At 39.7% G+C, this 25,507-nt stretch overlaps 2 protein-coding genes across 4 annotated transcripts in view; both read right to left on the bottom strand.

Annotated features, from left to right (window-relative positions):
- The window catches only part of bicc1a (BicC family RNA binding protein 1a), an 84,679-nt gene extending 65,239 nt beyond the window's left edge, over window positions 1-19,440 (bottom strand). For all 3 annotated transcript variants that reach the window (XM_080449885.1, XM_080449886.1, XM_080449887.1), the window contains exon 1: window positions 18,998-19,440. In XM_080449885.1, the coding sequence (XP_080306011.1) occupies window positions 18,998-19,190 (193 nt within the window). In that variant the 5' untranslated portion in view covers window positions 19,191-19,440. The remainder of the gene's footprint in view (window positions 1-18,997) is intronic.
- Window positions 19,441-21,090: 1,650 nt separating this feature from the next.
- On the bottom strand, window positions 21,091-24,583 carry LOC308101078 (ubiquitin-conjugating enzyme E2 D4-like). Its single transcript, XM_080450398.1, has 7 exons — window positions 24,428-24,583; window positions 23,575-23,638; window positions 23,323-23,354; window positions 22,511-22,588; window positions 22,271-22,376; window positions 22,063-22,156; window positions 21,091-21,970 (listed from the first exon to the last, which is right to left on the bottom strand). The coding sequence occupies exons 1-7, from the start codon at window positions 24,449-24,451 to the stop codon at window positions 21,925-21,927; spliced, it is 444 nt and encodes a 147-aa protein (XP_080306524.1). The 5' UTR covers window positions 24,452-24,583; the 3' UTR covers window positions 21,091-21,924.
- Window positions 24,584-25,507: the final 924 nt, after the last annotated feature.

Genomic DNA, 25,507 nt, shown 5'->3' with positions numbered 1-25,507 from the left:
TAAGCTTTACAGTTGTATTGGTTTTGTCTTTACAGTAACTGACAGCTGATATGGTGTCAGACAGTCTGAGAATGTTCTGGAGCCCAGTGGTCAATGATGGCAAAATCATGACATTTTTTTTTTTTTTACACATCTGAAGTTGAATAAATAAACGTAATTTTTTTCCCATAATGTAATGCTTGCTAAATAAAAATTTGTCATATTTATCATTAAAAAGGCTCTGTATAGGAAGAGCATATGTTGCCAGTCTTAGGGCACACAGTTCTGTATGACAACAATTATGTGAACCCTGGGTGTGAAATGCATTGTTATGACTTTTCCCATCAACACCGTGTTTTAAAAGTTTCAAACACAGCAAATTAATGACCACTGGTTTTCTTTTGCAAAACAGACAAGACGGCAAGGCCCCTAGTGATGTAGTAATGCCTAGATTGTGCACGTTAAACACATAATCGTGTACAGGCTCCCAAACCAGCCCCTTCCTACTCCACAGCTGTTTCACATGAGGGCCTGCCTTACCCACGGTAAAGGCCAGTACATTTCACATCATAACACTACAGTCTACGCCAAGCTCAAACAGGGCCCCCTCCCTTCCATACCGACAATGGAAACAAATTATTATCTCCATGTGGATCATTGTTTAGAATGGGAGTAGCTGGGGCTAAGTCTTGAGAACGTTGTGTATTAGAACAATGTTTCAACGTTTTCCAAGTGTAATACTAGCGTAAACGGCCTAACACTTATCTTGGACAGCAGAGGAATGACAGAAGAATTCCAGCCTGCTACAGTACCGTCAGCCTTCCATCATTGCTTGTGCTTCTCAATGTGTTGCACATCCTCATTACGGACAACAGCATGCTGAAATCAACACATCGTTACCAGATACTTTGACACAAACGCAGTATCTAAAGTCATGGGTGGTATTCCATTGTGCTGCTAAACTCACTTTATGTCAAATCCAGTTTTCACAAGCTTACTGCTTTGTAGAGCAGCGATGCATGAAAGGAAACAATTTATAGAGATGTGTTCACATGAGAGCTACGGTTGTTTTTTCCTAATTGTGACACTTCCAAATTAATAACAGAATACTGGACGTCACTCACAATGATGATTTTTGTGTTTAGGCAACATTTTCTCCAGCAGGCACACATAAAGTGTTAAACCATTTGGGGAAATCAAATGGAATTGACAGGAAATATTTAAAAGCAAAGGAGATAGTAAACACTGGCCAGTCCAAGGTCAGCTTGCACTGTACTGGGAGCAAGGTTTGAACATGGTGGAGTAACTTACAGTAACAACAATGGCGGTAGCCATTGTTGTTACTCTCAGACTGAACTGAGGTAAGTATGCAAGTTTTATTTATCACACCTAATCAATAGCGGTCAGAAAATCTTCATGTCTTAAAAGGAGTCACACAAAGGAATGTTGTTAAGTTAAGAAATGAAAAGGAGCAGGCTGATGTGGTGGTGATAGGAAGTGGAAGTATTTATAACTCAGGTTCGGGTTTTAGATAATATCATCCATCCAGCATTGAAGTGGAATGATAAGGACGGAGAGAACAGTCCTGATTTAAGTATCTGGTTCCTGGGTGGCCAGGAGCAATAAGGGATTAGGAAAGCACTTGTTACAACTGTTTCCTGTTAAGAACCAAAACAATCACAAACGATGAACGCAGCAATATCCCATAGACTCTGCCTCGGCTCGCAAAACCACTTTCTCTTCTCCTGTGTCTTTTCTCATGGGTTTTTCATTAGAAGCTTTAAGTGTGAGATACCCAAAGGAACATAAATGAATCTGGGAACATCCAAAGTCATATTAGAATGAATATTGCTCCACTAAAACACACAGACATACAATCTCTTTCTGTCCAACCTCTGTGTTTGTATAAAAACTCAACAAAACTACATCCCTCAAAGAATGTCTCTCTGCTGCCAGACCTAAATTAGAAACAGACAGGAATAAAGTGCAAAAGAAGTTGGTAAAATTAAAATGCTAATGTCAAACATCCCCCTGAATGCATGAACACAATAGGACCAGAAATATGCCCAGAAAGCTGTGTGCCTTTGAATTCTACCCACCATATAATTCATCAATCTATCATTTGAGCTGTCATCAGCTTGTACAGCTCCTGGCTGGCTATATGACGGGGACCTCTCATTATGCACGGAGGGAAAGAAAAACATTTACTGGACTAGGCATGAAATGATGCAAGGCACACAAAATAGAAAACACTCCACTCTACTTGTAGCAGGATGTGTGCCTGCACAGAGACAGATGTATAGCTACTACATTTGTGACATTTGAGATGGTTTGAAACCGAGCACAAAAACGGAGCAACCACCACCAGCAGGGCAGTAAGTATGAATGTGGCCATAAAAAAAAGAAAGAGAAAACCAGTTTGTCAGACTTTGTTTTACATATTTTCTCAGCTTTTGTCACTACACAGTACATCTTGAGTGTTAATTTACCACTTCTTAAACTCAATATACTTGGTTGACAGGGGTCCCCTAGAAGTCTATACATGGTTCCCTCCTTTTTCCCCCCTACACCAAATCTCACCAAAAATAGCCTATACAAGGCTGCAATGTGAGCTTGTAGATCTGCTATCTTTGCTGAATGTTCGCCTTATAATAGGAACACTAGGGTTCATGTGGTTAAATAAGTATAGATCCATTAAAAACATTTATACACTCTTTGAGTTAAATGCTCATTTTGCTGTGTATTTTTGCACTTGAGCTGCACTTTCCCTTGTTCTAAGTAACTATAATTCAGCTAAATGCCTAAATAGTTTGGGAAGAATTAGCAGTTCAATTAGTGTTAAAGATAGTGTGATACTTTTTGATTAAAAAACAAAACGTTTTTTGTGTAAATGTTAAAACTTTATATTTAGATAGTAATCATCATTACTATAACTATAGAGTGTTTGTTCAATAACAGGGGTCTCCCCATCGCTCCAGCTCTAATAAACAGAAACACATTTTCAGTTGGGTTGCCATTTTCACCCAATCAGAAGAGAGTACCCATTTATCACCTTCAATATTATTGTGTTCCAGTTAAAATGTTGTCTCCTCATGTCTCTGTGTCATCACTTCTCTCTCCTGACTGGATAAAATTGGTATCCCAAACTGAAACTGCATTTTCTGTTAACTAATGAGCTGGAGAGACAGGGAGACCCCTCTAACTGAACAAACACTCTATAGAATATCACTTACTGCTCCTTTACATACAAATCAACAATAAGTAAACACAATTTAACAGTGAAAAAAGAACACAAATCACAACACAGATTTCTGTATGTACAGTATGTGAGCATCTGGGGCTGGGGATTCAGAGGAATCTGTTGCACGGTGTGAGTGAAAACACGAGGATCATGCAGCAGCACTGAGAGAGCAAAACATCCTGTTGGCCGATGCGTGGCGTGCAGACCGGCCGTGGGAGAACCAGGGAGGGGGAAGCAGACTGGGGGGGTGTACATTATTAGGGCGTCCCGTGAGCTCTGGGGTACATTAAGCTACGGTTACGGGGAGGACACCAGAGATCCACTCCTACAAACGCAGCACTAGCTCCAGGTCTCCACGGTACAACAGGCATCAGCCAACCATGACGATATACTACCAAGACCTCACAGCTTCACAAAGACGCCATCTGAATCAAAACAATTGTAATGCAATGACGTCAATTGAATTGTTGCACTCTTATGGCAGGGTAATTTCGCCGTTGTCCTCTGATACTTAAGGTCTTTACACACCAGAAGCGTGACAGGAAAAAAAGATCAAAAATTCATCTGCAAATATTTCGCATCAAATTATTCATACAGTTGATGTCTCAGTCAGTCAGTCATACAGGTTAATGCTTTTATTCACAGTGAAAAATCAACGTTGTTTGGGGAAGAACATTTTGTTGCTTACTCGCTTTATCGGCGTGTAATGCACGCTCTGTATCAATGTACACCCACAAACAACTCTAAAATACAATTTCGGGTGAATTTATCACACAAACTCTTCATGCGAAAGAACCTTTAAAATAAATTCAATTTTGTTTTAATTTTTTTTCTTCTCATTTATCTATACTGATAAATATCATGGAGTTAGATGACATGAAGAATATCTTGAAGTGTTAAGCCTATTTTACACTTTGTCATATGGCCGTGTCGTGTGTTTGTCACTTGAAAAAGAGATTTCCAAGTGACAAAATGCAAGGCTTTAGAATGGCAGTGGAAAATAAGTTACTAACAAATGAGTGCATGGATGAAATGAGCTGCAGGTTATATGAGGACAGCATAGTGCTCCTTCCTTCCTTGCTTCCTTCCAGCATAGCAGATTGTAAAAGGATCACGGAGGAATTACAACACGGAGACCTCTTAGCACACATCAGATGTCGCAATCAATACTGTCCGCAGACATTTTTCGCCGAGATAATGGAGCGAATAACGTGACGTTGACTTATGAGTGGTGATCTCTGACGTCTCCATTAATGATACAAAATAAACAAGAGGGATGCAGTTAATCAGACCCACACACCCATTAGCATTGCGCTGGTAATGCGCTAAAGGCAATAATTCAGCTGGCCAAAAAAACTCCACACCACGGCATGCACTGAAATGAAATGACAGCACGTAAAGTTACGCTGCCTGGAGAGCATGAAGGATGTCTAGCACTGGTGGATTAATTGGGCTCTGGTATCCATTATGTTGTGGATAGAGTAACTCAGAGTGGGAAATTCAGTATTGTTGGGGGGGGGGGGGGGGGGACAAGGAATGGGGGGGGGGGGCCAAGGAATGTAAACAGGGTTGGAGCACTAGGATGATGGCTTCGTTCCATAGTTAACCACATTCAGAGAAAAGATTCAGAGAAAAGAGATACTGGGCCTGATGTGAAACAACAGACAATACAATGGTAAAGTAAAATGTTTGAACTTCTTGCGAAATATACAACTTGAATGGACCAGTAAAAAAGTTAATGACATAGAAATCTAATAATGATCATGTCCTTCCTGTCCAATCTTAAACTATCGATACTACAGTTACTACTGTGTGCAGTTTGTGAACAAATCCATACAAATCATACTGCGGCGTTCAGTGGCATTATACAAAAGCTGGTTGCTTGTGGGCACTAGTGTGGTGGTCTATGCGTTGGCCAAATGGAAATAGCGATTTACTTCACCAATAACAAAAGTGCTTCACATTAACCATGTTAGAGTGACTAAGATTCACAGAAAGAGAATGAAATTATGGCTTTATGTGCATAGATTTTCATCTACAATCAAATTGTCATTCTTTTGCGATTCACTTTTGTTTTACCAGCATTTCCTGGTGCAGACTATTCATTATGGCTGGAGACTGTTCTGTTTCATGACGTCATGTAGCATGAACTGTGATTAGTCTCCTTTTTATGGGAACAGTCACATACAGTATATACAGACAAACCCTAGTCTATATGACTTGGCCTTATATGGTGATCGTTAAAAGAGGATTAATTCTAGCAAGGCTAGCAAATCACAGTGACCTATCTGATGTGTGACAGCGTGGCTCATGGCTCACATCCTTCAAACACAGCACAATCCATCCACAACCACCAAAGGATATGGGCAGTGAGTGTCTATGCACATCTGGTACCCCCATGACTTATGCCACAGTGTAAGTATCGAAAAACAAAACAATTCATACCAAAGGATTTGCATGAAGACAGAGGCTTTTTAGAGCATGAAGAACACAGAGAAACCCCAAAGGCACGAGTTAAATCTCTAAAAATCACAGCGCCTGCTTTGACAAATCCCTGTGGACTAGCAATAATGACAAGGGGACTAAGAGCTAGTGGAGCGCACAGAAGGTGAGGACTATAAGTGAAACAAGCATTAAAATGAGCCAATATTCAAACTCTTTTACTCTCCTGCCAGCGATCAGGATAGGATTCTGTAAGAAATTATGACTGTTTTCTTTAAGAGAAATAAAGGAGCCATTGTGAATTAATACGAAGACAAATGAGTACTTATGACAGTCAAATTGCCAAGAAGCAATATATCACCCGGAAAAGGAAATCACTGTCAGCATATTTCAACTCTGCCTGGACTGGCAAATGGTGTGGCATCTTTTTTCAATCAAAGCCTCTTGTATGCATTTCCAAGTTTCCAAAATCGCAACCCAACCTTTCCATGCACGCAATTACTGAACGACAGCAAGTTGCCTTAATGTTGGAGCCAAATTTGAGATATACTGTAGGCCCTCTGGCCTGTTTTGGAAGGACTACAACTAGTTTGGAGGAACTACACTTCCTATTAAGTGGAGGGAAAAGGCATGCAGGATGTTGTCCTCACAGCAGCCTCTTTCCCCATGGTGCTTTGCAGAGCTCTGTGGTGCAGCTCTCAGCTGATTCAACACAGAGCTAATGACTCGGCCTCAGGAGTCATAAAAAGTTAAACACTAACACACTCCCCTCACATACACTGTTAAAAAATACCGATACCAACAGGACTCTATTTGTAAAAAAAAAAAAACAGTGGCGGGGACAAATAGCTAAAATAGCAGGTCTACAATCACACAACGTGTCGCGATATTTCTGTTTGACATTAAAACAAATGAACTGAATGGCCTGCTGATATGCTATCACAGAAGGTATATCAAGAAAACTCAAAATATCAAGAAATGATGTGATAGACTAGTACTATGACTCATTCACAGAATATGACCATGACATAATGCTCTTGTGACTGATACAGTAACGCATCCCATCTGAACAACAAACTTAAATCTACAATCACCAATATCTGTGGATACAAGCCAATGTTCATTAGTAACAACAAACTACTCCATTATACCCAGGGATGTGCAGTGCACACACACAAACTATTTGCAGAAAATCAGCTTTAGTGAATTTTAAGGTATCAACTCACTGAGGAGAAAAATGAACAGCCACACACATACTGTAAGTGCATATGGTCATGTCAGCAAGCTGAGTGTGACTGTGGGTTGTTGCCAACACAATCAGACCGTTTTGTAATTAAAGGTTACATGCAGCCCAGCCTTGGCTCTACTACTTGCCATGTGTGGGTGTGGGTGTGTGTGTGTGTCCCTGAGCCTAGGTACATAGGCATACTACTTAAGTTAAGAGGAGAGCACAACTAGACAATACGAAACACCTGCCAATCAATTATCCATGGCACTGCTCCGAGTCACCAGTCAAAAGAAATGGATTCCTCACTCCATTCATATGCCAATGTGTAAGTTCAGATTGATTGGACAACCCACTGGGGAGAAAAATGGATGAGGACAGACAGAGAGAAGGGAGGGCAGAGGTTTCCTCATTTTATAGTGGGATAATCTTCCTGATATATAGGTTTCTTTAATAAGCTATTTTTTCCCCAAACATTTAGTCAAAATGTAACTACAGTTTTTGAACTCATTGATTTCTGTTTTGAGTTTGTTAAATTGGGATGAAGTAACTGGTGAGGCTTGAGACATTTCCTCATGAGATGAGACTGCAATAACAATAAACACAAATAGATACCACTATGCAAATGCAGGCAATTAATGCATGCAAACACACCCATACAATAATGACAAATCGTAGGCCAAATATCTAACGCAGATGTTTGGATCTCAAAGCAGTCCAAAAGATTGGCACGCTCAACTCACAACACTTAGATTAATTACGGATGCAGATTCTTAAATGCATAATCAAAAAAAGGGAACATCCGCTCTCACGATATAAATTGACATGCTTCTTTTAATGCATAGCAGCAGCCAAACAAAAAAACATGTTTGTTTGTTCCCTTTTTTAAATTATGGATAGCAAACAACAAACTGGGCCTCAGAGGTCATACAGTATCAATACCATCCTAAACATGGGTTATTCAATGTCATGGCTGTCCTCACCAATCAAACCTACCTGGTGGACAGAAGGGATGTTTCTGCCTATGTGTATCGCCTTTCATCTGATGAGACCGATTACATTTGAGACCAAAATGAAAACACAAGCTAACACTTCAGTGTCTTCCATTGTACACTGCCCTGGCATACTAACCCATTCAATGCGGGAACGCATCGCTGTCATTCTAGATTTCTTTGGCTATTAACAAAATAGCAGATCTACAAGCTCATGAGCTTGTAGATCTGCTATTTTTTTTTTATCATGAACATTTGAGCAAATCTTTGAATATATATATAAAAGCAAACAATTGTAACTCAGATCTTTGTTTCGGGGTGTCCCTGGAACAAAATATTTTACAAATGTTTGCTTTAAAAAATATATATTCAAAGATTTGCACAAATTATAACGATTTTACAAAAATAGCAGATCTACAAGCTCTTAGCTTGAGCTTGTAGATCTGCTATTTTTGAATAGCCAAAGAAATCTTAAAATGACCGGATTGAATGGGATAAAGCAATATGGCATCATGGCAAAAGGCTTCAGTCACCAAAGAGTAACACTTGAACTGCTTCTGTGAGACTACAATGATATCTAATCACTACGGAAGGATTGGGGAAGTCGGAGCGTCCGCTTACTGTATCAGCGCTGACACCAGAACTTCCAGATTTTTTGGCCTACTGACCCGTTATATAGTACCTGTGTCTCTGTTAAGACTAAGGGACACACCAGGCAAAGCATGTTTTTGGCTAATAAATGGCTTTCATTTTCTTTGCAATGTGTTTTAAGATCTTGATATTCTTTTCATCATTGTGGTCACCCCACCTCATAGAGTTGTTGCTTGTGTAACTAGCCCCCCCCCCCCCCCCCATTTATCAATGTCCAGTCCACATGGACAACAATAACTAAATCTATTCAAACCTAACCAAAGTGAAAATAAGTAGCAATGTCAATCTTATGTTGATTTCAAGGGGGACTTTCCATTAACACTTGAAAACCTGATTAAACTCGACGCAATTTCTGTGGCAGGGGGTTACACAAAATCAACACCTGTCTTCATGTTTCTTTCCACAGCATAATTTGTCCTCTCCAAAATGGCTTCTCATCTCGACGCCTGCAGGGTTGCCTGGCAACTGTGATATCAAGTAAATAAACAGCATCCCAGATGTTGCTGTCCAGCAGACAAAGGGGAAAGCACGGCAGAGACGAGTCACTAGGCTCACTCACCATGAGTTCAAAAGGATGAGACAGCCCCTTAAGAGAATGAACTCACAGTCTTGTGAGCTTGTAGATTGGCTATTTCGGCTGTGTGACACCATTGTATGACAAAGTATAAAATGGGGTATAGCGGTTAACTATATATATATGTTTGAATATGTCCATATACACCACTACTGTAAACGTATCACTATCAGTTCTTAAAAGACACATGTTTTTTTACACATTGCTAACAACCAGAATTGGGATTCTTAGGTAGTGTATATTTTCAAATTATGGATTAATTAATTTATGGAAATCATACCTCTAGCAGGAATAATGACATGCTCCTGTTAGAAAAAAGGATTAAGTACGGTTCAAAAGAGGTATTACACAATGGCAGTACATTCTTGGTACCTGGTAGTGGTATCTACTGTGTGAGATGAGATCCCCCTCAGAGCTTAGGGAGTCTTACCGCACATGCGCTGTAAACACTGATCACTATTATTCATGTTGTGTACTATTCATCAGCGATTCAATCCTGGTACTGTATATCTTCATTCTAAACCTTTCCCACAAACCTGTGCTTTACTTCGCAATACGAATTCCTTCCACTGACACGTCTAATAGGATTTTTTTTTTTTTTTATATGAAGAAGAAGAAAAAAGATTACACACAAGCGCTCATGGGAAATGCACATAATTCAATTAAGGTCTTCTTTTTTTTTTGACCGCCGTCCGGCCCTCTCAGCCCAAACTAAATAAGATGAGGTTTCTTTTTTCTTTTTTCTGTTCTCCTTCTCTATCCGAGTGGAGAATATTCAAGCAATGGCCGGGCCGCGATCCAAAAGGTACTCTAATAAAAAAGCATTTTCTCCAATCAGGACAAGTGGAGAAAAGGCAGATTGTACTGGATGTTGAATGAAAAGAGAGAACAACAAACCGAAAACCGAGGCCCTCCAAAGATAAACACTCAAAGCTCTTGAGGGAGCGGGAAGGGCTGGCGAGTGTGCGTGTGGAGTGTGTGCACATGCACATGCGACTGTACTGTATGTGTATGCACGTATAGAGTGGTGAGCGTGCCCGTGTGCGGGAGAGAAGGGGGGGTGTCCCCCTAAAACATTTCTAAAATAGCAACCGCAAACCAGACAGAATGTAAATCTGCACTTTGAAAAGGACTGAAGAAAAGAGCTTTGAGGGAAATAGAAAAACAGGTATTCATTTCAGCCCATTTACAGTTCCAGAAGCAGAGAAATTGGTCAGAGCACTGCAGCTCCAGTTGGTTCATTGAAATATGACTCCAGGTTTTATTTTCTTGAGTAATGAATCACAGGTTTTTCCACCGACCAGAGCTCAATTATATTAGAGCTCCTGAAAGCTTCATCATGCCCAGGATGAAGGAATTCAATGTGTAAGCAAAAGTCAAATAGAACTGTTTAATTGTATCAGCATGTTTCAGTAGAACCTGGAAGAAAGGAAAGGGGAGGGGCTAATCTACGAGTGTCCAGCGAATGCTACTAAAGTTGACATGTAAATTGACCAAAGATTAGACCGGCACACGACTGACAAACATTCACATGACTTTTATTATCTGCATGTTACAGTATACTGAAATAGATATGGGTACAGTATAAATAAAATGAAAGCTTTTCCCCACAAAGCAACTGGACTTGTAGGCCAGAGCACAGATTCTGTCCAGCACAAGAATATCTTGTTGGAACAGTTCTCCTCTATAAAAATAAGCACAGAATCTGTACAGACCCACCGCACGTGTTATCCCGAAATTTGTAATCAAATTATATTCCTCGGGTCGCAGTGGCTCCATAGCCTACTGTGCTGGACTTTGTCTGGATTCACATCATCTTCTTGTTTTCGTTTGTTCAACAAGCAGGTGTTTTCTAAACTAATGATGTAATGAACAGGGAGAAGATCCAACCAAATACATTTAGCTCAAACAAATAACAGCAGCTTACATCTTACATTTCAGAAACATTCTAAGTCCTAATAAAGCCTTACAGTTATAGCTCAACACAATAAGTGCCGGTTCCATTAACTGGCAACTATCACACAAGGTAGCTAATGGTTCTTACATTTAGCTTGCAAGGCACCAAAAGATGTATGAAAGGCAGGCAGTAACAATTTTTTTTTAATAACCCCATAAAATAGCAATTACCAAAGTTGACATTTAAAAAAAAATCGTATTAAAAAGTGTTGCATGAATTCCATCACCATAATGTTGACAAGGCATTAATGTAACAATTTTTGAAAATGTCTAACAACGAAAACAACATTAACAATGGAGGCAAGGCCTCCTCTGGTGGTGGTGGTAGTATGCACAAAAGGCAATATAGGTCAAAGCCAGCACAGTTAAATTGGCATGTTGTGTGTGCTACGCTTAGCAGCTAATACACCCCATTGAAATACCATTGTACACATAGGCTCCACTCATTTACAATCGCTATAGAAGATGCATATCAAAGTGACTGCCTGCATGACTGCTTGACCTAAATTTACCGTTTGATGACCCCAGTTAGTGGTGGGTAGGGTGGGGAAAACAGCCTGTTGCAATTCAGGAAATTGTAGTAGTTGGTAATAATTTTCCTTTTAGCGTTTTTGCAATGTAATTGTGCGACCCTAAATTCACCGACACTATTGTTCTTGTTATGTGGGATTTCTTGCCAAGTTGCCATGGTTAGGGGAACCAAGCACTCCTCACAATTAATATTGAGAAGGTATTCAACCATTTTCCATCTGGAAAGTCTGGTTATAACAAGTCTTGTTGGGTTAGTAGTACTAGTACTAGCTCTTCGGTCAGGATAGGCCAAGGATGAAGGGAAACTCCAACTGCTACAGAGTGGATCTGCTGGAAGTCTGAACAACAGAGCAGTGTTCTACCACAGCATAGGGAGTGAGAGAGGGGGAGAAGAAGGAGAAGGAGAGAGAAAGCCTGCAGCACATTCCCCACAAGACATTCACTTCCTGTCTGAGGGTCTTACTCAGCACCCAAGAGGAAGAGGAGGAAAAGGAGGTTGGGGCCCTCACACACGCTCTTACACTCCCTTTCATCATATGGGCATGCAGCAGATACTGAGGTAATGCACAGTTTCTATCTGAGGGTTGCATGCAGGGGTGTCATTTGGGGTCCCAGGGGATGGCAATTAACACCCCCTAGCGTTCCCATTTAACCTCAAATTAAATTATTTTACGCATGATTTCTCCACCACCGAATGCTTCTTTGCAGATTTATCAGATCTTAGATCAGCACTGCCGCTGAGTGTATCTCAATCCACGGCCATCCATCTACATTAGACATAATGTTATAGACAGTGTTTTCTTGTCAGCAACAATACATTCATTATTAACCACTTTAAACCTGACATCCCTATTTTGGGCATGTTAAATTTGTAGTCGAACAATGAACATTAAAAAAATATTTGATTACTTTTCAAACTAAGTGAAAATAGCAGATATAAGCTCACAACACGATGTGAGCTTGTAGATCGGCTATTTTCACTATTTTCTTGGGCAAGTTTCTACATTGAAATAATATGGTGGCACAGTGATGTGTCATAGCTATATACCAGGGTTCAATTTCTTGGGTGAGATGAGGAGATGTCTCTGCTTTTGTTAGCCCTCTCTGGTCATTCATTTTTCTCACAAGTGTGGGTATGTTTTATCTCTGCTTATGGTCCAACATTTATGGATGCCCGAATGCCTGGGGCAGGTAAAAGAAATGACGCAGGAATAAAATAATCTATAAACATTCACTCACAACCAGTAGCAAGCCACCATGCGAGGAGAGAACACTGCTTCAAAACGCTGAACATCATCTTTCAGTGTGCACCTGTATGCCTGTATGAGCACACTGCAGAGCTTAATTGGTTTGACCTAGTTTACAGGACCAACAGGTGTGCTGCACTTCTGCTCAACACAAAATCTTAACCCATTTAGACCGGTAAAGAATCCGTGTCATGTTTAGATTTCTTTGGCTATTTAAAAATAGCAGATCTACAAGCTCATAGTGTGGCACCGAGTGCCGCACTACAAGCTTGTAGATCTGCAATTTTTTTTAAATCAAGACAATTTGTGCAAATCTTTAAATATATATATTTTTAAAGCGAACATTTGTCAAATATTTTGTTCCATTTTCCCCCAGAAGCAAAGAGTTGAGTAACAAATGTTCCCTTTTTAAAAGTATATATATTCAAAGATTTGCACAAATCTTCAAGATCTTTCATAAATAGCAGATCTACAAGCTCATAGCACGGCACATGGTGCCGCGCTATGAGCGGTGCGCTCTAAAATGACACGAGATGCGTTACCCGGATTGAATGGGTTAAAGCATATTTGAGGAAGAAGTACTGCATGCAGGCGGATAAGTACTGATAGTTTGTCTAAGGATAAAAGCCTCTAATGTTGACTTAATGACATGTATCCTGCTTTCAGACTGCTGAATTATCAGCCAGTGTTTTATTGTGTTTTGACTTATCTTGTGAGGGCTTCTAATTTACTACATCTACGTCACTCGGCTGATCAGGGGCCCCTAGGGGCCACATGTGCAAATCTGCATTGTTTGTTAGGCAAAGATTTTTCTGTTGTGTTTGACATCAGTACATGTTACGTTTGTGACGTCCACCAGACTCCATGTATGGGCATGTTGACTCGTGTTTGTGACGTCTACCGTCCGTGGTAAATCGAACCCTGGCTATAACCGTTGTAGCTTTGTTGGCATTGCACAGTTAAGGATATTGAGTGGTCTCTAGCATCGTCTATTTGATTGAAAACACTGGCACTCTATATTGAAAATGCTTGCCTAAATAACACCTCTGTGAAACTTGCTTCTTGCCAGCTGCCTTGGGGAAATAGTTTTTTCTGGTACAGGACAAAGCTAGCCAATAATGGTCTGTGGTATTGAAAGAAGGAACACAAATCACTTCAATGAAAAAAAAGAAGAAAAAAAGATTCACTTAACCTAATTGTAGGTTATTGCAGCAGTTAGTCAGCAAACATGTTGTTGGGATATACTGTATACTCACACAGGCCCACCAGGAGGCTACACAAACTGTGAACTCTCAAAATGTATTCTGTGAACAGGGACACCTTTGACCAAAGGTTTTGCAACTCCAAATAAACCCTTATAAAATACGTAATGTGTGCTTAAAATCCATGGAAACGGCACAAGCTCACTCACTCACTCTCACCCCCCCCCCCCCACACACACACACACACACACACACACTTTGGATAACAAGTATAGCAGAAAATGTTACTATTTTCCCACACCAGCCTCAATCTCTTAACTTCATAATGGATGTAAAAAGGAATGGGAGTTCTTTTACTGTGCAGTGTGTGTGTACACATAAAACTTTCTTTCAGGCTTTCTTGCATGAGCCAAGGTCTCCAGGCCGTAGAATTAAGAATTCTATTCTACTGTGCCAACAGTCCAACAGTAAACCTAGCACAATGTCAGGGCTGCACAATTTTGTTGTCACCTTATAAACATTGAGCTGATCTAAGCTTAGAAGCCTTGATTTCACTTCAATGTTAGTGATTGTAAAGGCATCTTTCCTAATCTAATCATTTAATAATTTCCATTCTCTTCTGATGCAAATAATGCCAGGGAACTGGAAGGAAAATTATGTCTGATCCAAACAAGATTTTGAGTGGGACTTCCTTCTGATGTGGTGAAGTACTAAAGAGTCACACATGACATCTATTATAGTCACCATTTGCTTTTGTAAACTTTACAGCTCATGTTTTCTCCGATCTCTATAATCCCAAAAAGAAGTTGAAGAAAAAGAAGAAGAAAAAACGACAGTTCAAATATCAAATATCAAATCACAGCTATTACGGCCATAGACTTCACAAACTGTACAAGCAGATATATTTACAAGGAGGATACAATTTCTTTAGTCCAGACATTTTCCATCTTTCACATGGAATCCTCTGATGTGTGATTCATATTCATAATGAGAAAGCGAGTGTGCACAGCAAAACAGACAAGAGCTCATCTGTCACCTTGCCTTGATGCCTCATCAGTTTCCTAAAGGATAATTTGCTTAAATAATGGGTCTTAAGAAAGGTAGCTATGAAAAATGTTTCAACAAAGCCAGGGCTTTTATGACTTTCCAATTACATTATTCATATTAATGTTTATGTCTGCCTTTGCAAAAAAAAGAAAAAATAAACTTTACACTGTTTATTCTGGAGCTCCACCTGAAAGTGTGCTCTACTGCAGACATAGTTACATACCACCTGAAAACAGGGAAAAGGGAGGGCAGCCATTGTTGTTTTTGAAGTGATTTCACCATGATACCACCCTTGGCCTTTTACCGGAGGTCAAGGTTACTCAATTTTCCAAGGCAGAGGGCCAGCGATACCGTCACAGACAATAAAATATAAAATACAAATATACCGAAGTTCCGCCACAATGATTTCACTATGGACCTAACACACATTGGCTTTCAGGACATGACGTCCCACATCAAAATCCATGTCTTATCCAGTAAAAACACAGCCAGATGTTGCAGCAATGACTTGATGGCAGCCAATAGGAACATTGTGCATGAATCATAGCCACCAATGAAATGTGAGTGTAGGGGTGCAACAGTCAATTGAACTAATTGGTTTAATCAATTATAAAAAAATAATGAATTTAAATAAAATAATCGGCAATCGTAATATTTCCAAACATTTAGAAAAATGTAATTTATTTTTGGAAAGTTTTTAAAATGGTAAATTTACAGGCTCACAACAAGTCACAATGTGTTGTGAGGTTGTAGATCGGCTATTTTCACTATTTTTATGCACCAAATGCAAGTATAAAATAGGGCTTAGGTGGATAATCAGTTTCATTGATTTAGAAAGAAATTATAATAAAATGCATTTATTATTTAAAAAATCTATTCGAATTGTTCTGTGTCAAATTGATGTATAAAAAAACACTTCTCGATTATTAGATTAATCGATAGAATAATCGATAGTTGCAACCCGACAAGAGAACGGCTAAATGTGAGGAGCAGCACACATTCCAGTCAACACCGGGGTCAAACTGGATTCAACATTCAAGGTTGAATAGGATTACTGAGAAACGGTACACATGCTAGGACCACACTGAGTATGTTTCTAGGAACTTCAATCAATGTCAATTTATACAAGCTGAAACTAAGGGATGCAATCAGACACATTCTGGAACCTTTCAGAAGACTAGGGGTCAAGGGTGGAAGCTGTTTCACGGTTGAGATTATGCGTTCTCTCACCCTGAACCTAGGACTGACCAGAAAGGCCAGGTGTCAGGAGAACACGGCAGCAACTTCTGCTCCACACTCCAGTTGAAATGTCAACACGAACAACGTCAGCCATGATCTCATAAAGCCACCATCAGGAAACAAGATGTTTAAGAGATGGAAGACGAAACTAAACAAACTGTTGCTCAAACCAACCCAAAAGCAAAAAAGTGCTGCATTTTGGATAGGAAATATAAATGAGCATGCCACGCACATCTACTGTAGTCTCACACACACACACACACACACACACACACACAAAGTGACGTGGCGCATGGTATGTCCGGGAGACTTGGTTTTAGGGCCGGTCTCTGGTTAAGTTGTTTTCCTGGAAGAGGCAGAGATGACATGGAGCTTTGAGGAATGTACTGAGAAGCGAGGCAGCACCGGGCCCACAACCAGGACATGCTCAAGGGGAACTCTATATTGGTGCATCTGTGTGTGTGTGTGTGTGTGTGTGTGTGTGTGTGTGTGTGTGTGTGTGTGTGTGTGTGTGTGTGTGTGTGTGTGTGTGAGTGTGTGTGAGAGCATGTGTGTGTGTGTGTGTGTGTGTGTGTGTGTGTGTGTGTGGGGGGGGGGGTGGTAAAGTAACTTACAATCCAGCTGCTAGCTGAAGATCTCTCTAAAGGAGAAACACATTTACCAAATTTGAAAGGAAAACTCGCTAGTAGCTTGGACTCCGTTTCTGTAGTCATCGGTGAGTAAAGCGCCCACATATACGTTGGCCTACATCTGGGGGCTATCATGCGCTTTACACATAAACGTGGTCATAGGACCTCGAGCAAGATACATAAATAAAAAGTAGAGCCAATCTAATCAACACGGTTTTGTAAAGGTGTTGACAATGATGGAAAGTTTGAGAGAATTGGGTTTAATACATATTCTCTCTTTAATGGACAGGAAACAGCCTATCCAAAGTGATGTGTGTTACTGTGACAACTTGTTTTCTTGTAGTAGACTAATTTAAAGATTTCATATCCTGCTTGTTTCATCATATCTTCATAACAGATTGTTCATGTTCCTGCCAGGCCCGGTTTAGCTGCCCCTACAGCTGATGGCGACTCACTGTTTTCCTGTGGGATTGATAAAGAATTCACCCTTACGTAACATTAAAAAAAACTCCTCTTTGCACTCTGATGTTTTGGGGTATCTGATAAATGACCTCAATGTCTCAGTTACAAGGGACCCTTCCTTGGAGACTTCCTGGTCTCTCTTTTCAAGTCTGACATAATTTTGTTTAACTGTTCAATGCAACATGCGTGTGAGGGAAGAGATATGCGTGAGGGAAGAGAGAGATACAGCTTTATCTCCACCTCAGAAGTTGGAACAAAACAAAAGACAGACTCAACAAGTAGAGTTGCACATAAATTGAGTAATAACTGGGTTATTAACAGATTATTGCCTCATTTTTTGGACAAAAAAAACCCCAACCCTTAGTGTTGGCTCAAACTGGGATGGTTTCAGCAATTATATTGTTCTCCGAGTGAAGAAAAAAGAACAAATTACCCACTAATCTATCTAGCCACATATCGGTGCAGGGTTTGCTGTGAACTTGTTGGATCACAGCAAATTGAAGTATGAGGTAACCTGGCCCAGTGGTTCTCAACCTTTTCAGGCCGCGACCCCCCCAAGATAATCATATTTGAACTGGGGACCCCCCACCGTGACTATCACTTGGAATGCAGGCATTACATTTTGTTTGACTCGGTTCCACAGATAAATATTGTGAAAATAGCAGCTCTACAAGATCACAACGCTGTGAGCTTGAAGATCGGCTATTTTCATTTTTTCCCCCCTCTTTCTTATATTATTAGACAATTTGGCCATTGACCAGTTTCTTTAGAATAGTTTGTTTATTACTTTTGATGCAGTAATGGTCTTTTTTCATTTAATTTCAAATTTTTAGGTATTAGATATTAAAAGTCACTTAACTTTAATTGTCACTTAACTATCATCAGGGGACCCCTCCCCCCCAATCCTGTGGGGGGGGGGGGGGGCACAGGTTGAGAACCACTGACCTAGGACACTACAGCAGGTTTTGTTACTCTCATTTCAGGCGGGCACTTTAAGTATAGCTCCCCCTTTCGGTCAACTCAAGTTACTACCTTCGCACCTTAGATGATGCATGCTGGTCCTATGGCTTTGATTGACCCCGTCAGCCCATCCAACATTCGATTTCAATTCAGCCTTTAATATATATATGGATCACAAACTCTGAAATTGACTATAATCGCCATAAACGTCTCAAAGGTTAAACTTGCTGTGACAGGGCATTTATTTAGGCGCCTAAACTAATTAGGGAGCTCAATTGCAGTAGCTACTCAATTGACCTAATTGGATTAGCCTACTTTTATCTCCATTTCGCTTATTTATCGTGAAACTAAGCACACATTCTCAGTAAACATTAAACAACAACAACCAGTACAAAATGACACAGTTCGAGAGAACTGGAAGGGCAAGTTGGATGCATGATCACGACATTATACGTCGTGATCATGCATCCGCATCGTTCGAATCCTTCCAGAAAAAAAATAAAATAAAAGTTCCTGATTTAGGACGTTAACTTTTTTACTTTTCTTCCTTTTTATTTTTATATTTTTTTACAAAAAGGCGTGATTCAATCATGGAATGAAAAATGATCATAATTATTTACCAAGTAGCATGACTTCCAGTTTCTTACGGTCCACGCGGAACCTCTCCTCGGTCCACTCGGGGTCCGGTAACGGATGAGGTCCACTCAGGTCATCCTCGGATCCCGGGACGGGTGAGTCGGTGCTGCGTCCGCTGTTGGAGCCCTGGTCCGACTGCTGCAAGTATCCGCTCAGAGGGTCGCATTGGGCAGCCATGGCGCTGCACAGCAACCTTTCCAGTGGCCACTGCGTTGTAAAGCTTGATTGGAGCTATGTAAGTGTTAAAACTTTTAGTAAAACTTTTTCTGCGTTAACTTTTGTTCCGTCACTTTCCAGTGTTGTTCGTGCTCATTTCGGCCGCAGTAAGACCTTCTTCCCCAACCGTTTCTTCAAGCCCCTCTGTTTTCCCCATCGAGCAGAGCTCTAAAAATAGGCAGACTCGCTCTCTCTAAGTTCTCTGCTGAGTCTTCAGAGCAGCTCACACAAAGCAACTGCACTTAAAACATACCAACCAACTCCTCGGGAAAGTTTCACGTGTCATCGTGCAAAAAAAAAGGGGCTCCTCCCAAATCTCATTTTTTCCCCTTAGCATCTACCTCCCCCTGGTTTCTGTGAAGGCTACAAACAATAGACCAGTGGTGTCAAAAGCATAGAATCTATACTATATAGATCAGTGGTTCTCAAACTTTTGAATTTCAAGGACCCCCATAACTCTGTTTACAAACTTGTTTTGAGTTACAGACTTGTAAGGGCACATTTGGACCCTCAGGGTTCCCTAAAGGAACCCTGAGGGTCCCTGGACCGGTGGACCCCATACATACTCATGCCTAGTCAAATATTAGTCATGTTGCTCAGTCAAAGAACTTGTACTTGAGTTAAAGTAGGCTACTGGAGTACTTGCTTTTAAAAATACTTAAGTATTTAAAAGTACAAATTACAAAGTAAATGAACACATTGCTGTACAAGATTTTCCATTCATTTTCAAAATATAAATTGTGAAAATAACAGATCTGCAAGCTCTCATCGCTTCACATCACGATGCATTGTGACCTTGTAGTTGTGCTATTTTTACTACATTTGAAATAGGGCTTTAGTGGTTCATTTATAATGTACTTTTTACCTTCCTAGAAATGTATAGTGAAGTCAAAGGTTCAATATTTGTCTTTACAATGTAGAGTGAAAGTCATAACTCATAAGTATCAAAAAAGACAAATACTCATACAGTACCCAACTCATGTAAATGTACTTTGTAACTGTCCATTCACTTTGTGTTTGAGTGGAACTATATGTATGGGTTGTGTGCCATCTCTTTATTTAAGTAATTTATCACAATGCCAAATGGACACATTTTGTGAGTGTGAACTTATTCTTAATTTTTTTGTGACAAATACTTTGGTTGAAGGCACCCAACTAACAATATTAATGTGAGGTGGTTGAGCACGTTGCCCTTCTCATAATCTAACTGCCAAACAAATGTATTGTTTTTATTGAGGAAGTAATACACTTCCTGTAGGCGACTATGGGAAGCAATACAGGAAAGGGAAACTAAATGAAGTGCTCACAAGTTCATCCAAAGTAAATTAAAGACACACTCTTGATATTCAAGCAATTTCAGTTCCCGGGCCTATTCAGGCCGATATTTTGGAATGATAGCTTATTTTGGTTAATTATAATCTATAAACAGAACATTATTGACATAAAACTTAATTTCCCCAACAGAATCAATAAAGGTCTCTACATATATCTTGCATTGTGTGGTCCTATTAGTACAAGTTATATCAGACTCCTTTAGCTCACACACAGCGTTATTTAGGGTCTTTTGTCTCTTCTAATCGCAATTTAATCAATTTTGCTATAATAATACTGGACTTCTCAAAGTTATATCATGAGTTCTAACAATTCTGAATCTGGCATCATTGGTGGGAACTGCCATGTACCTGACACTTTTGTTTAATTCTCAAATGCAAGATTTGATAGCATACATGTACAGTATCAGAACAATTCCCCAAATATATTTAAACTAATCCTGGTGGTTGTCTTTTTGAGGATCTTGGAATTATGTCACATTGAAATAGGTAAACACAGTACAACCAGTTTGAAGGTTTGCACTCAAAAACATGACTAAAGCAAAAAGGCGTTTAATCCAGATGTAAACAAACTTGTTTAGAGAAATTACACAGAATTCCACCACTACCTGAGGGTCCCAGATAAGTACAAGAAGTTGGTAGAATTTGAGAAAATAAGCTGCTTCCATACTGTAAAATCTCAGGTTGTGAAGAACAAATGCTGCCATCTAGTGGCCAAACAAATAAGCAGTGAGACAATCCCTGATCATCACAAGATTTCAGGATCCCAGAATCACCAGTAAACTAATGTTCTGAAATAAACCACTGCATTCTCTCTCTGCATTTAAGAATACTACCCTTCTGTACTTCTAAAAAGGTAGATGGATATTAAATACAATCTATACTGAAAGAGCATCTATTTTTTTCATGATAAATTGTAATTATGTAGGCAGGCAAGTAATATAACACATTTCACTTATATACAATCACAGATAACATTTTTGACTGGCTTTTTAATGCAAAATAATAAAAATAGATTCTGTATAGTTTTATACCATACAATATAAATCTCTAACATGGAGGGGGGAAAGTATAACTTTGGAAAATTAAATCACAATTGGTCTCTTTTTTGCAGGGCATCTCACCAATAATAATTAATAATAATAGCAATAATAATAATACCAAACCAAAGGCAAAAGAGGAAAACAATGAATTCAAGGATAAAATCAGTTCAGTCTGGGTAGAGAAAGTGCTTCCCATATAAAAAAAAACACGTTATCTAGAACCAGTGTTGGAGAAGATGCAACAGTACTGCAGTATTTTGGAGAAGTCCAGCAAGATATGCGCCCAAACCATTTCCATTATTGCCAAGTCTTCACAGTCGTTCACATTGCGTACTTTTGAGTCCATTCTCTGGCTAATCTGTTGTACCTGGAGAGGGGAGGTAGTGGGAGAAACATTTTAGAGGACTAGATCACTGAATAAAGGTTCAAATGGCATAATCTTCATGCTTACATACTCACTTTTGTTTGTCAGATTTATAGATGTGTGCAATGTCTGGGACAAGAGGGTCATCTGGGTTTGGATCGCATAGCAAAGAGCATATGGATAATAACACTGGAAAAATAAAGATCAATCATAATCACATAATCCTTTGTATATAAATTCAAAACACTCTTGAATGTTTTAAACCACATGCTGAACAACGTAGCACAGATCGTGTTTCGTTACCCTTTGATATTGTAAGTGCAGGTGACCACTGTGACCTTAAGATGTCGAGGCAGATGCTACCATTGCTGTTTATGTTTGGGTGATAGATTCGTGTCGTGAAGGCTACCTGTGGACAGAACATGACATTAAATGGGACAAAAGTAAAAATGATTAAAACGGAAAGAAAGGCATATGTCTAATGAGAATTTGTGCAAACTTTTTTCTCTGGCCAATCATAATCTGTGATGTAAATGGTGTCACCTTTGGCGGTTTAAAGGGATAGTCAGTGGGGAAGTGGATAGCAAGGAAGAACACCCCTCCTTGATACGGGCTGTCGGTCTGGAAGAGAAGTGCATTTGTGAAATCAACTCTACAGGGCTGATGGAACCACACACAATAAATAAGCTACCAGATTAAAAATGTTATTTGCCAGGGCGCTTTGTGGCTCAGCCAGTTATCGCATAGATTATATGCTCCTTGTGAGCATGGAGACCCAAGTTCGAATCCAACTCCCGTTTTGTCTGTCGTCTCTCTGCCCTTGGTTTCAAAACTTCACACAGTATAAGTCTATACAGGGTATATTTATAATGGTAATTTATACAAGTAATATTTATCTGTGGAACCGAGTCAAACAAAATGTAATGCCTCAACTCCAATTCCAAGTATTGTCAGGGGGGTCCCCAGTTCAAATGTGAAGGTTGAGAACCACCGCTCTAAACTACCCTATTTGAAATAAAGCATAAAATGACAAAAAGACTTATTTGCCGGTCACTAGTTTATATTAGAGGACATTACACAAGGGGACAAATGAAGCCTAGAGTTGAGGAACTACTGGGCACTTCTATTGGAACTATACTAAAAAAGGTACAAGACTGGAACTGTAGACAGAAAGTTGAGTGATAAGTGTCTTTGTGATGCTACAGGCTTGAGCTTGTAATCACTCAGATAGACTGCACCACTCTATGCTCTCTGCGCAGCACAGGTAGGGTAGCTGTCAGTCAAAATAAAACACTATTGTCTAAAAGCTCCAGAAGCAACTTGGAACAAAACAAAAATCCAGAAAAAGGGCTCACCGGTCCCATGATGGTAGCTTGCCAGTGAAATACTGCAGAAAGAAAGGAGAAAAATACAATGACTGTTTAAGCTTCAGATAAATCTATCTTTTAAGACAACACTGCTTCAGCAGCAAAATGCCCGAATTAGGTGAACAATAAGCAAAATGTGAGGTCTACAGACAAACATTGGCATTTCCTTTCCGTGTCATAATTTCCACACAATCAGTCTTAGTATTCTCACGGGCTCCATCATTCAAAGAACCGACTTACAGTCCTCTCCGACTGGACCAGCTGAACACTGAGCTGGCGGGTCCCTTTGCAAATCATGTAGCTCCTGTTAATGTCAAACAAACAGAATAACAAATTAGAAATGTGTGGAATACACATATCACACACTGTCCAGCTCTGTTGTGTGAAGTAATATATGAACTACGGCATTAAGTATTCTGAATGAGCATCCCATCTAATGTTTAGAACATAAATTAAGGTTATATACATTATTAAAAGAGTTTGATTTGTGGATGGAAAATATTCCACTTGGAATTGCTTCACGCCAATTAAAAAAATACTAGCAACATAAATCTATTTCAAGCCCACAATTCTCATAATCTCATAACTGTTGTCTAGAGTTATATCAAGAGCTATTTGAATAACTCTTTGAATAAAAAACATATGATATGTCCCCACTGATGGGTTGTTTTTTGTTTTAGTTTTTTTGTGGTTTAATAGCTGTAGTGTGTTTGTTGTATCACTGGGTGTTTCATGTGTCTTCATGCTTTCAGGGCGTTACAACAACATGTAATGTTAAACAGAGTGGAAGCGTATAACACACAAACAGCCCATTCCAGAAACCTTTGATTCAGGGGCCTATCTTGTGTGGTAGCCAATACGCCCAAAGTTAGCTGGCTCTTTAATCGTCACAAATGGCAACAGCGTTTCATTAAGTACATTAAAGTCAACCGATGTTGTCAACATGTACAAAATGTTACCAACTTGTGATAAACAACCAGTTAGCTTAACATTAACCGAAGGACTTATGATTACGATGCTACTGTGTGTCTGTGTTTTTTTCCCGTCAGCCCAACATTACGCTACATTACGTTAAAAAACGGAATACACTTACCTTCTGTATTCTTTTCAAAGCCATGTCAGCCCCCGTCGAATTGTACGTAGTTGTAGTGTGAGGTTTGACAGCTGTCAGTCACCGCTTTACTTGAATTTTTGGACTCGGCTCGGTGTTGTTTTGTTTTGAGAAATCGGTGATTTCTTTTGTTTCCGCTATTTGTTCGACGACGGAGCGCGCGCGGAGCATTGTGGGATATGGAGTTTTCTAGTGCGTTTCCGGCATTTAAAGGGACAGTTCATCTTTTAAAAACAGTGGTTCTCAACCAGTGGGTCGGGACCCATAGAGCCCAGGGGGGTCCCCACGTGATTTATTTTTATTGGGGGGTCCCCAGATGACAGTAAAGTGACAATTTAAGGACTTTTAAGACCTTTTTAATGCCAGAACAAAAAGGAAAAAGAAATGAAATGAAAAAAGATCATTACTGCATCACAAGTAATCAACAAACAATACTATAGAAAATTGTCAGCCTAATATATACATTTGTGAAAATAGCTGATATACAAGCACACAACGCTTGTAGATCTGCTATTTTCACAATATTTATCTGTGGAACTGAGTCAAATTGGGGGGGGGGGGAGTTCAAATATGATATTTTTGGGGGGTAGCGCCCATAGCGGCCTGAAAAGGTTGAGAACCACTGATTTAAAAAAGAAAGAAAGAAAGGCACAGACGGCAGTATAAAACCACCAGAGGGCTCTGCTGTTCTTGATCACTCAGTTTTATTCCTCCACCTCCACCTCAGGAAAGCCACATGGAGCACAAACAAACAACTTCTACTTCATTACTACAAGCCTACTGCTACGAAATTTGGATAAAGGTAGAAATATGATCGGATGTAGCCTGCAGCTTGCTGGCAACGTTTGACGGAATGCAGTTTTACTTTATGGACACAGAAATTACTGTATAGGCAAGTGAGCATCAATTTTATAGTGCTACTTTTACTGAATCAGAATAATGAATGTTTATCTCCAAAATTGAATGCTATCAGACAGTATCTTAAAAAAAGTAAAAGAAAATAACATATATGTGTGTGTGAGTGTGAGTGTGAGTGTGTGTGTGTGTGTGTGTGTGTGTGTG

This window comes from Gymnoscopelus braueri, assembly GCF_963280865.1.
Source record: "Gymnoscopelus braueri genome assembly, chromosome: 14".
Lineage (NCBI taxonomy): Eukaryota > Metazoa > Chordata > Actinopteri > Myctophiformes > Myctophidae > Gymnoscopelus > Gymnoscopelus braueri.
The sequence above is the reverse complement of the archived record's forward strand: the minus strand, read 5'-3'. Positions and strand labels throughout refer to the sequence as shown.

Bases quoted from the DNA above. Each gene is read 5' to 3' on its own strand.
- LOC308101078 (XM_080450398.1), bottom strand. From the start codon at position 24,451: ATGGCTTTGAAAAGAATACAGAAG. The intron at 23,355-23,574 runs GTAAGTCGGTTC...TTCTTTCTGCAG, and splicing joins TGGTCCAGTCGGAGAGGACT to TATTTCACTGGCAAGCTACC. The intron at 22,377-22,510 runs GTGACACCATTT...TTCTGTCCACAG, and splicing joins ATCCCTTTAAACCGCCAAAG to GTAGCCTTCACGACACGAAT.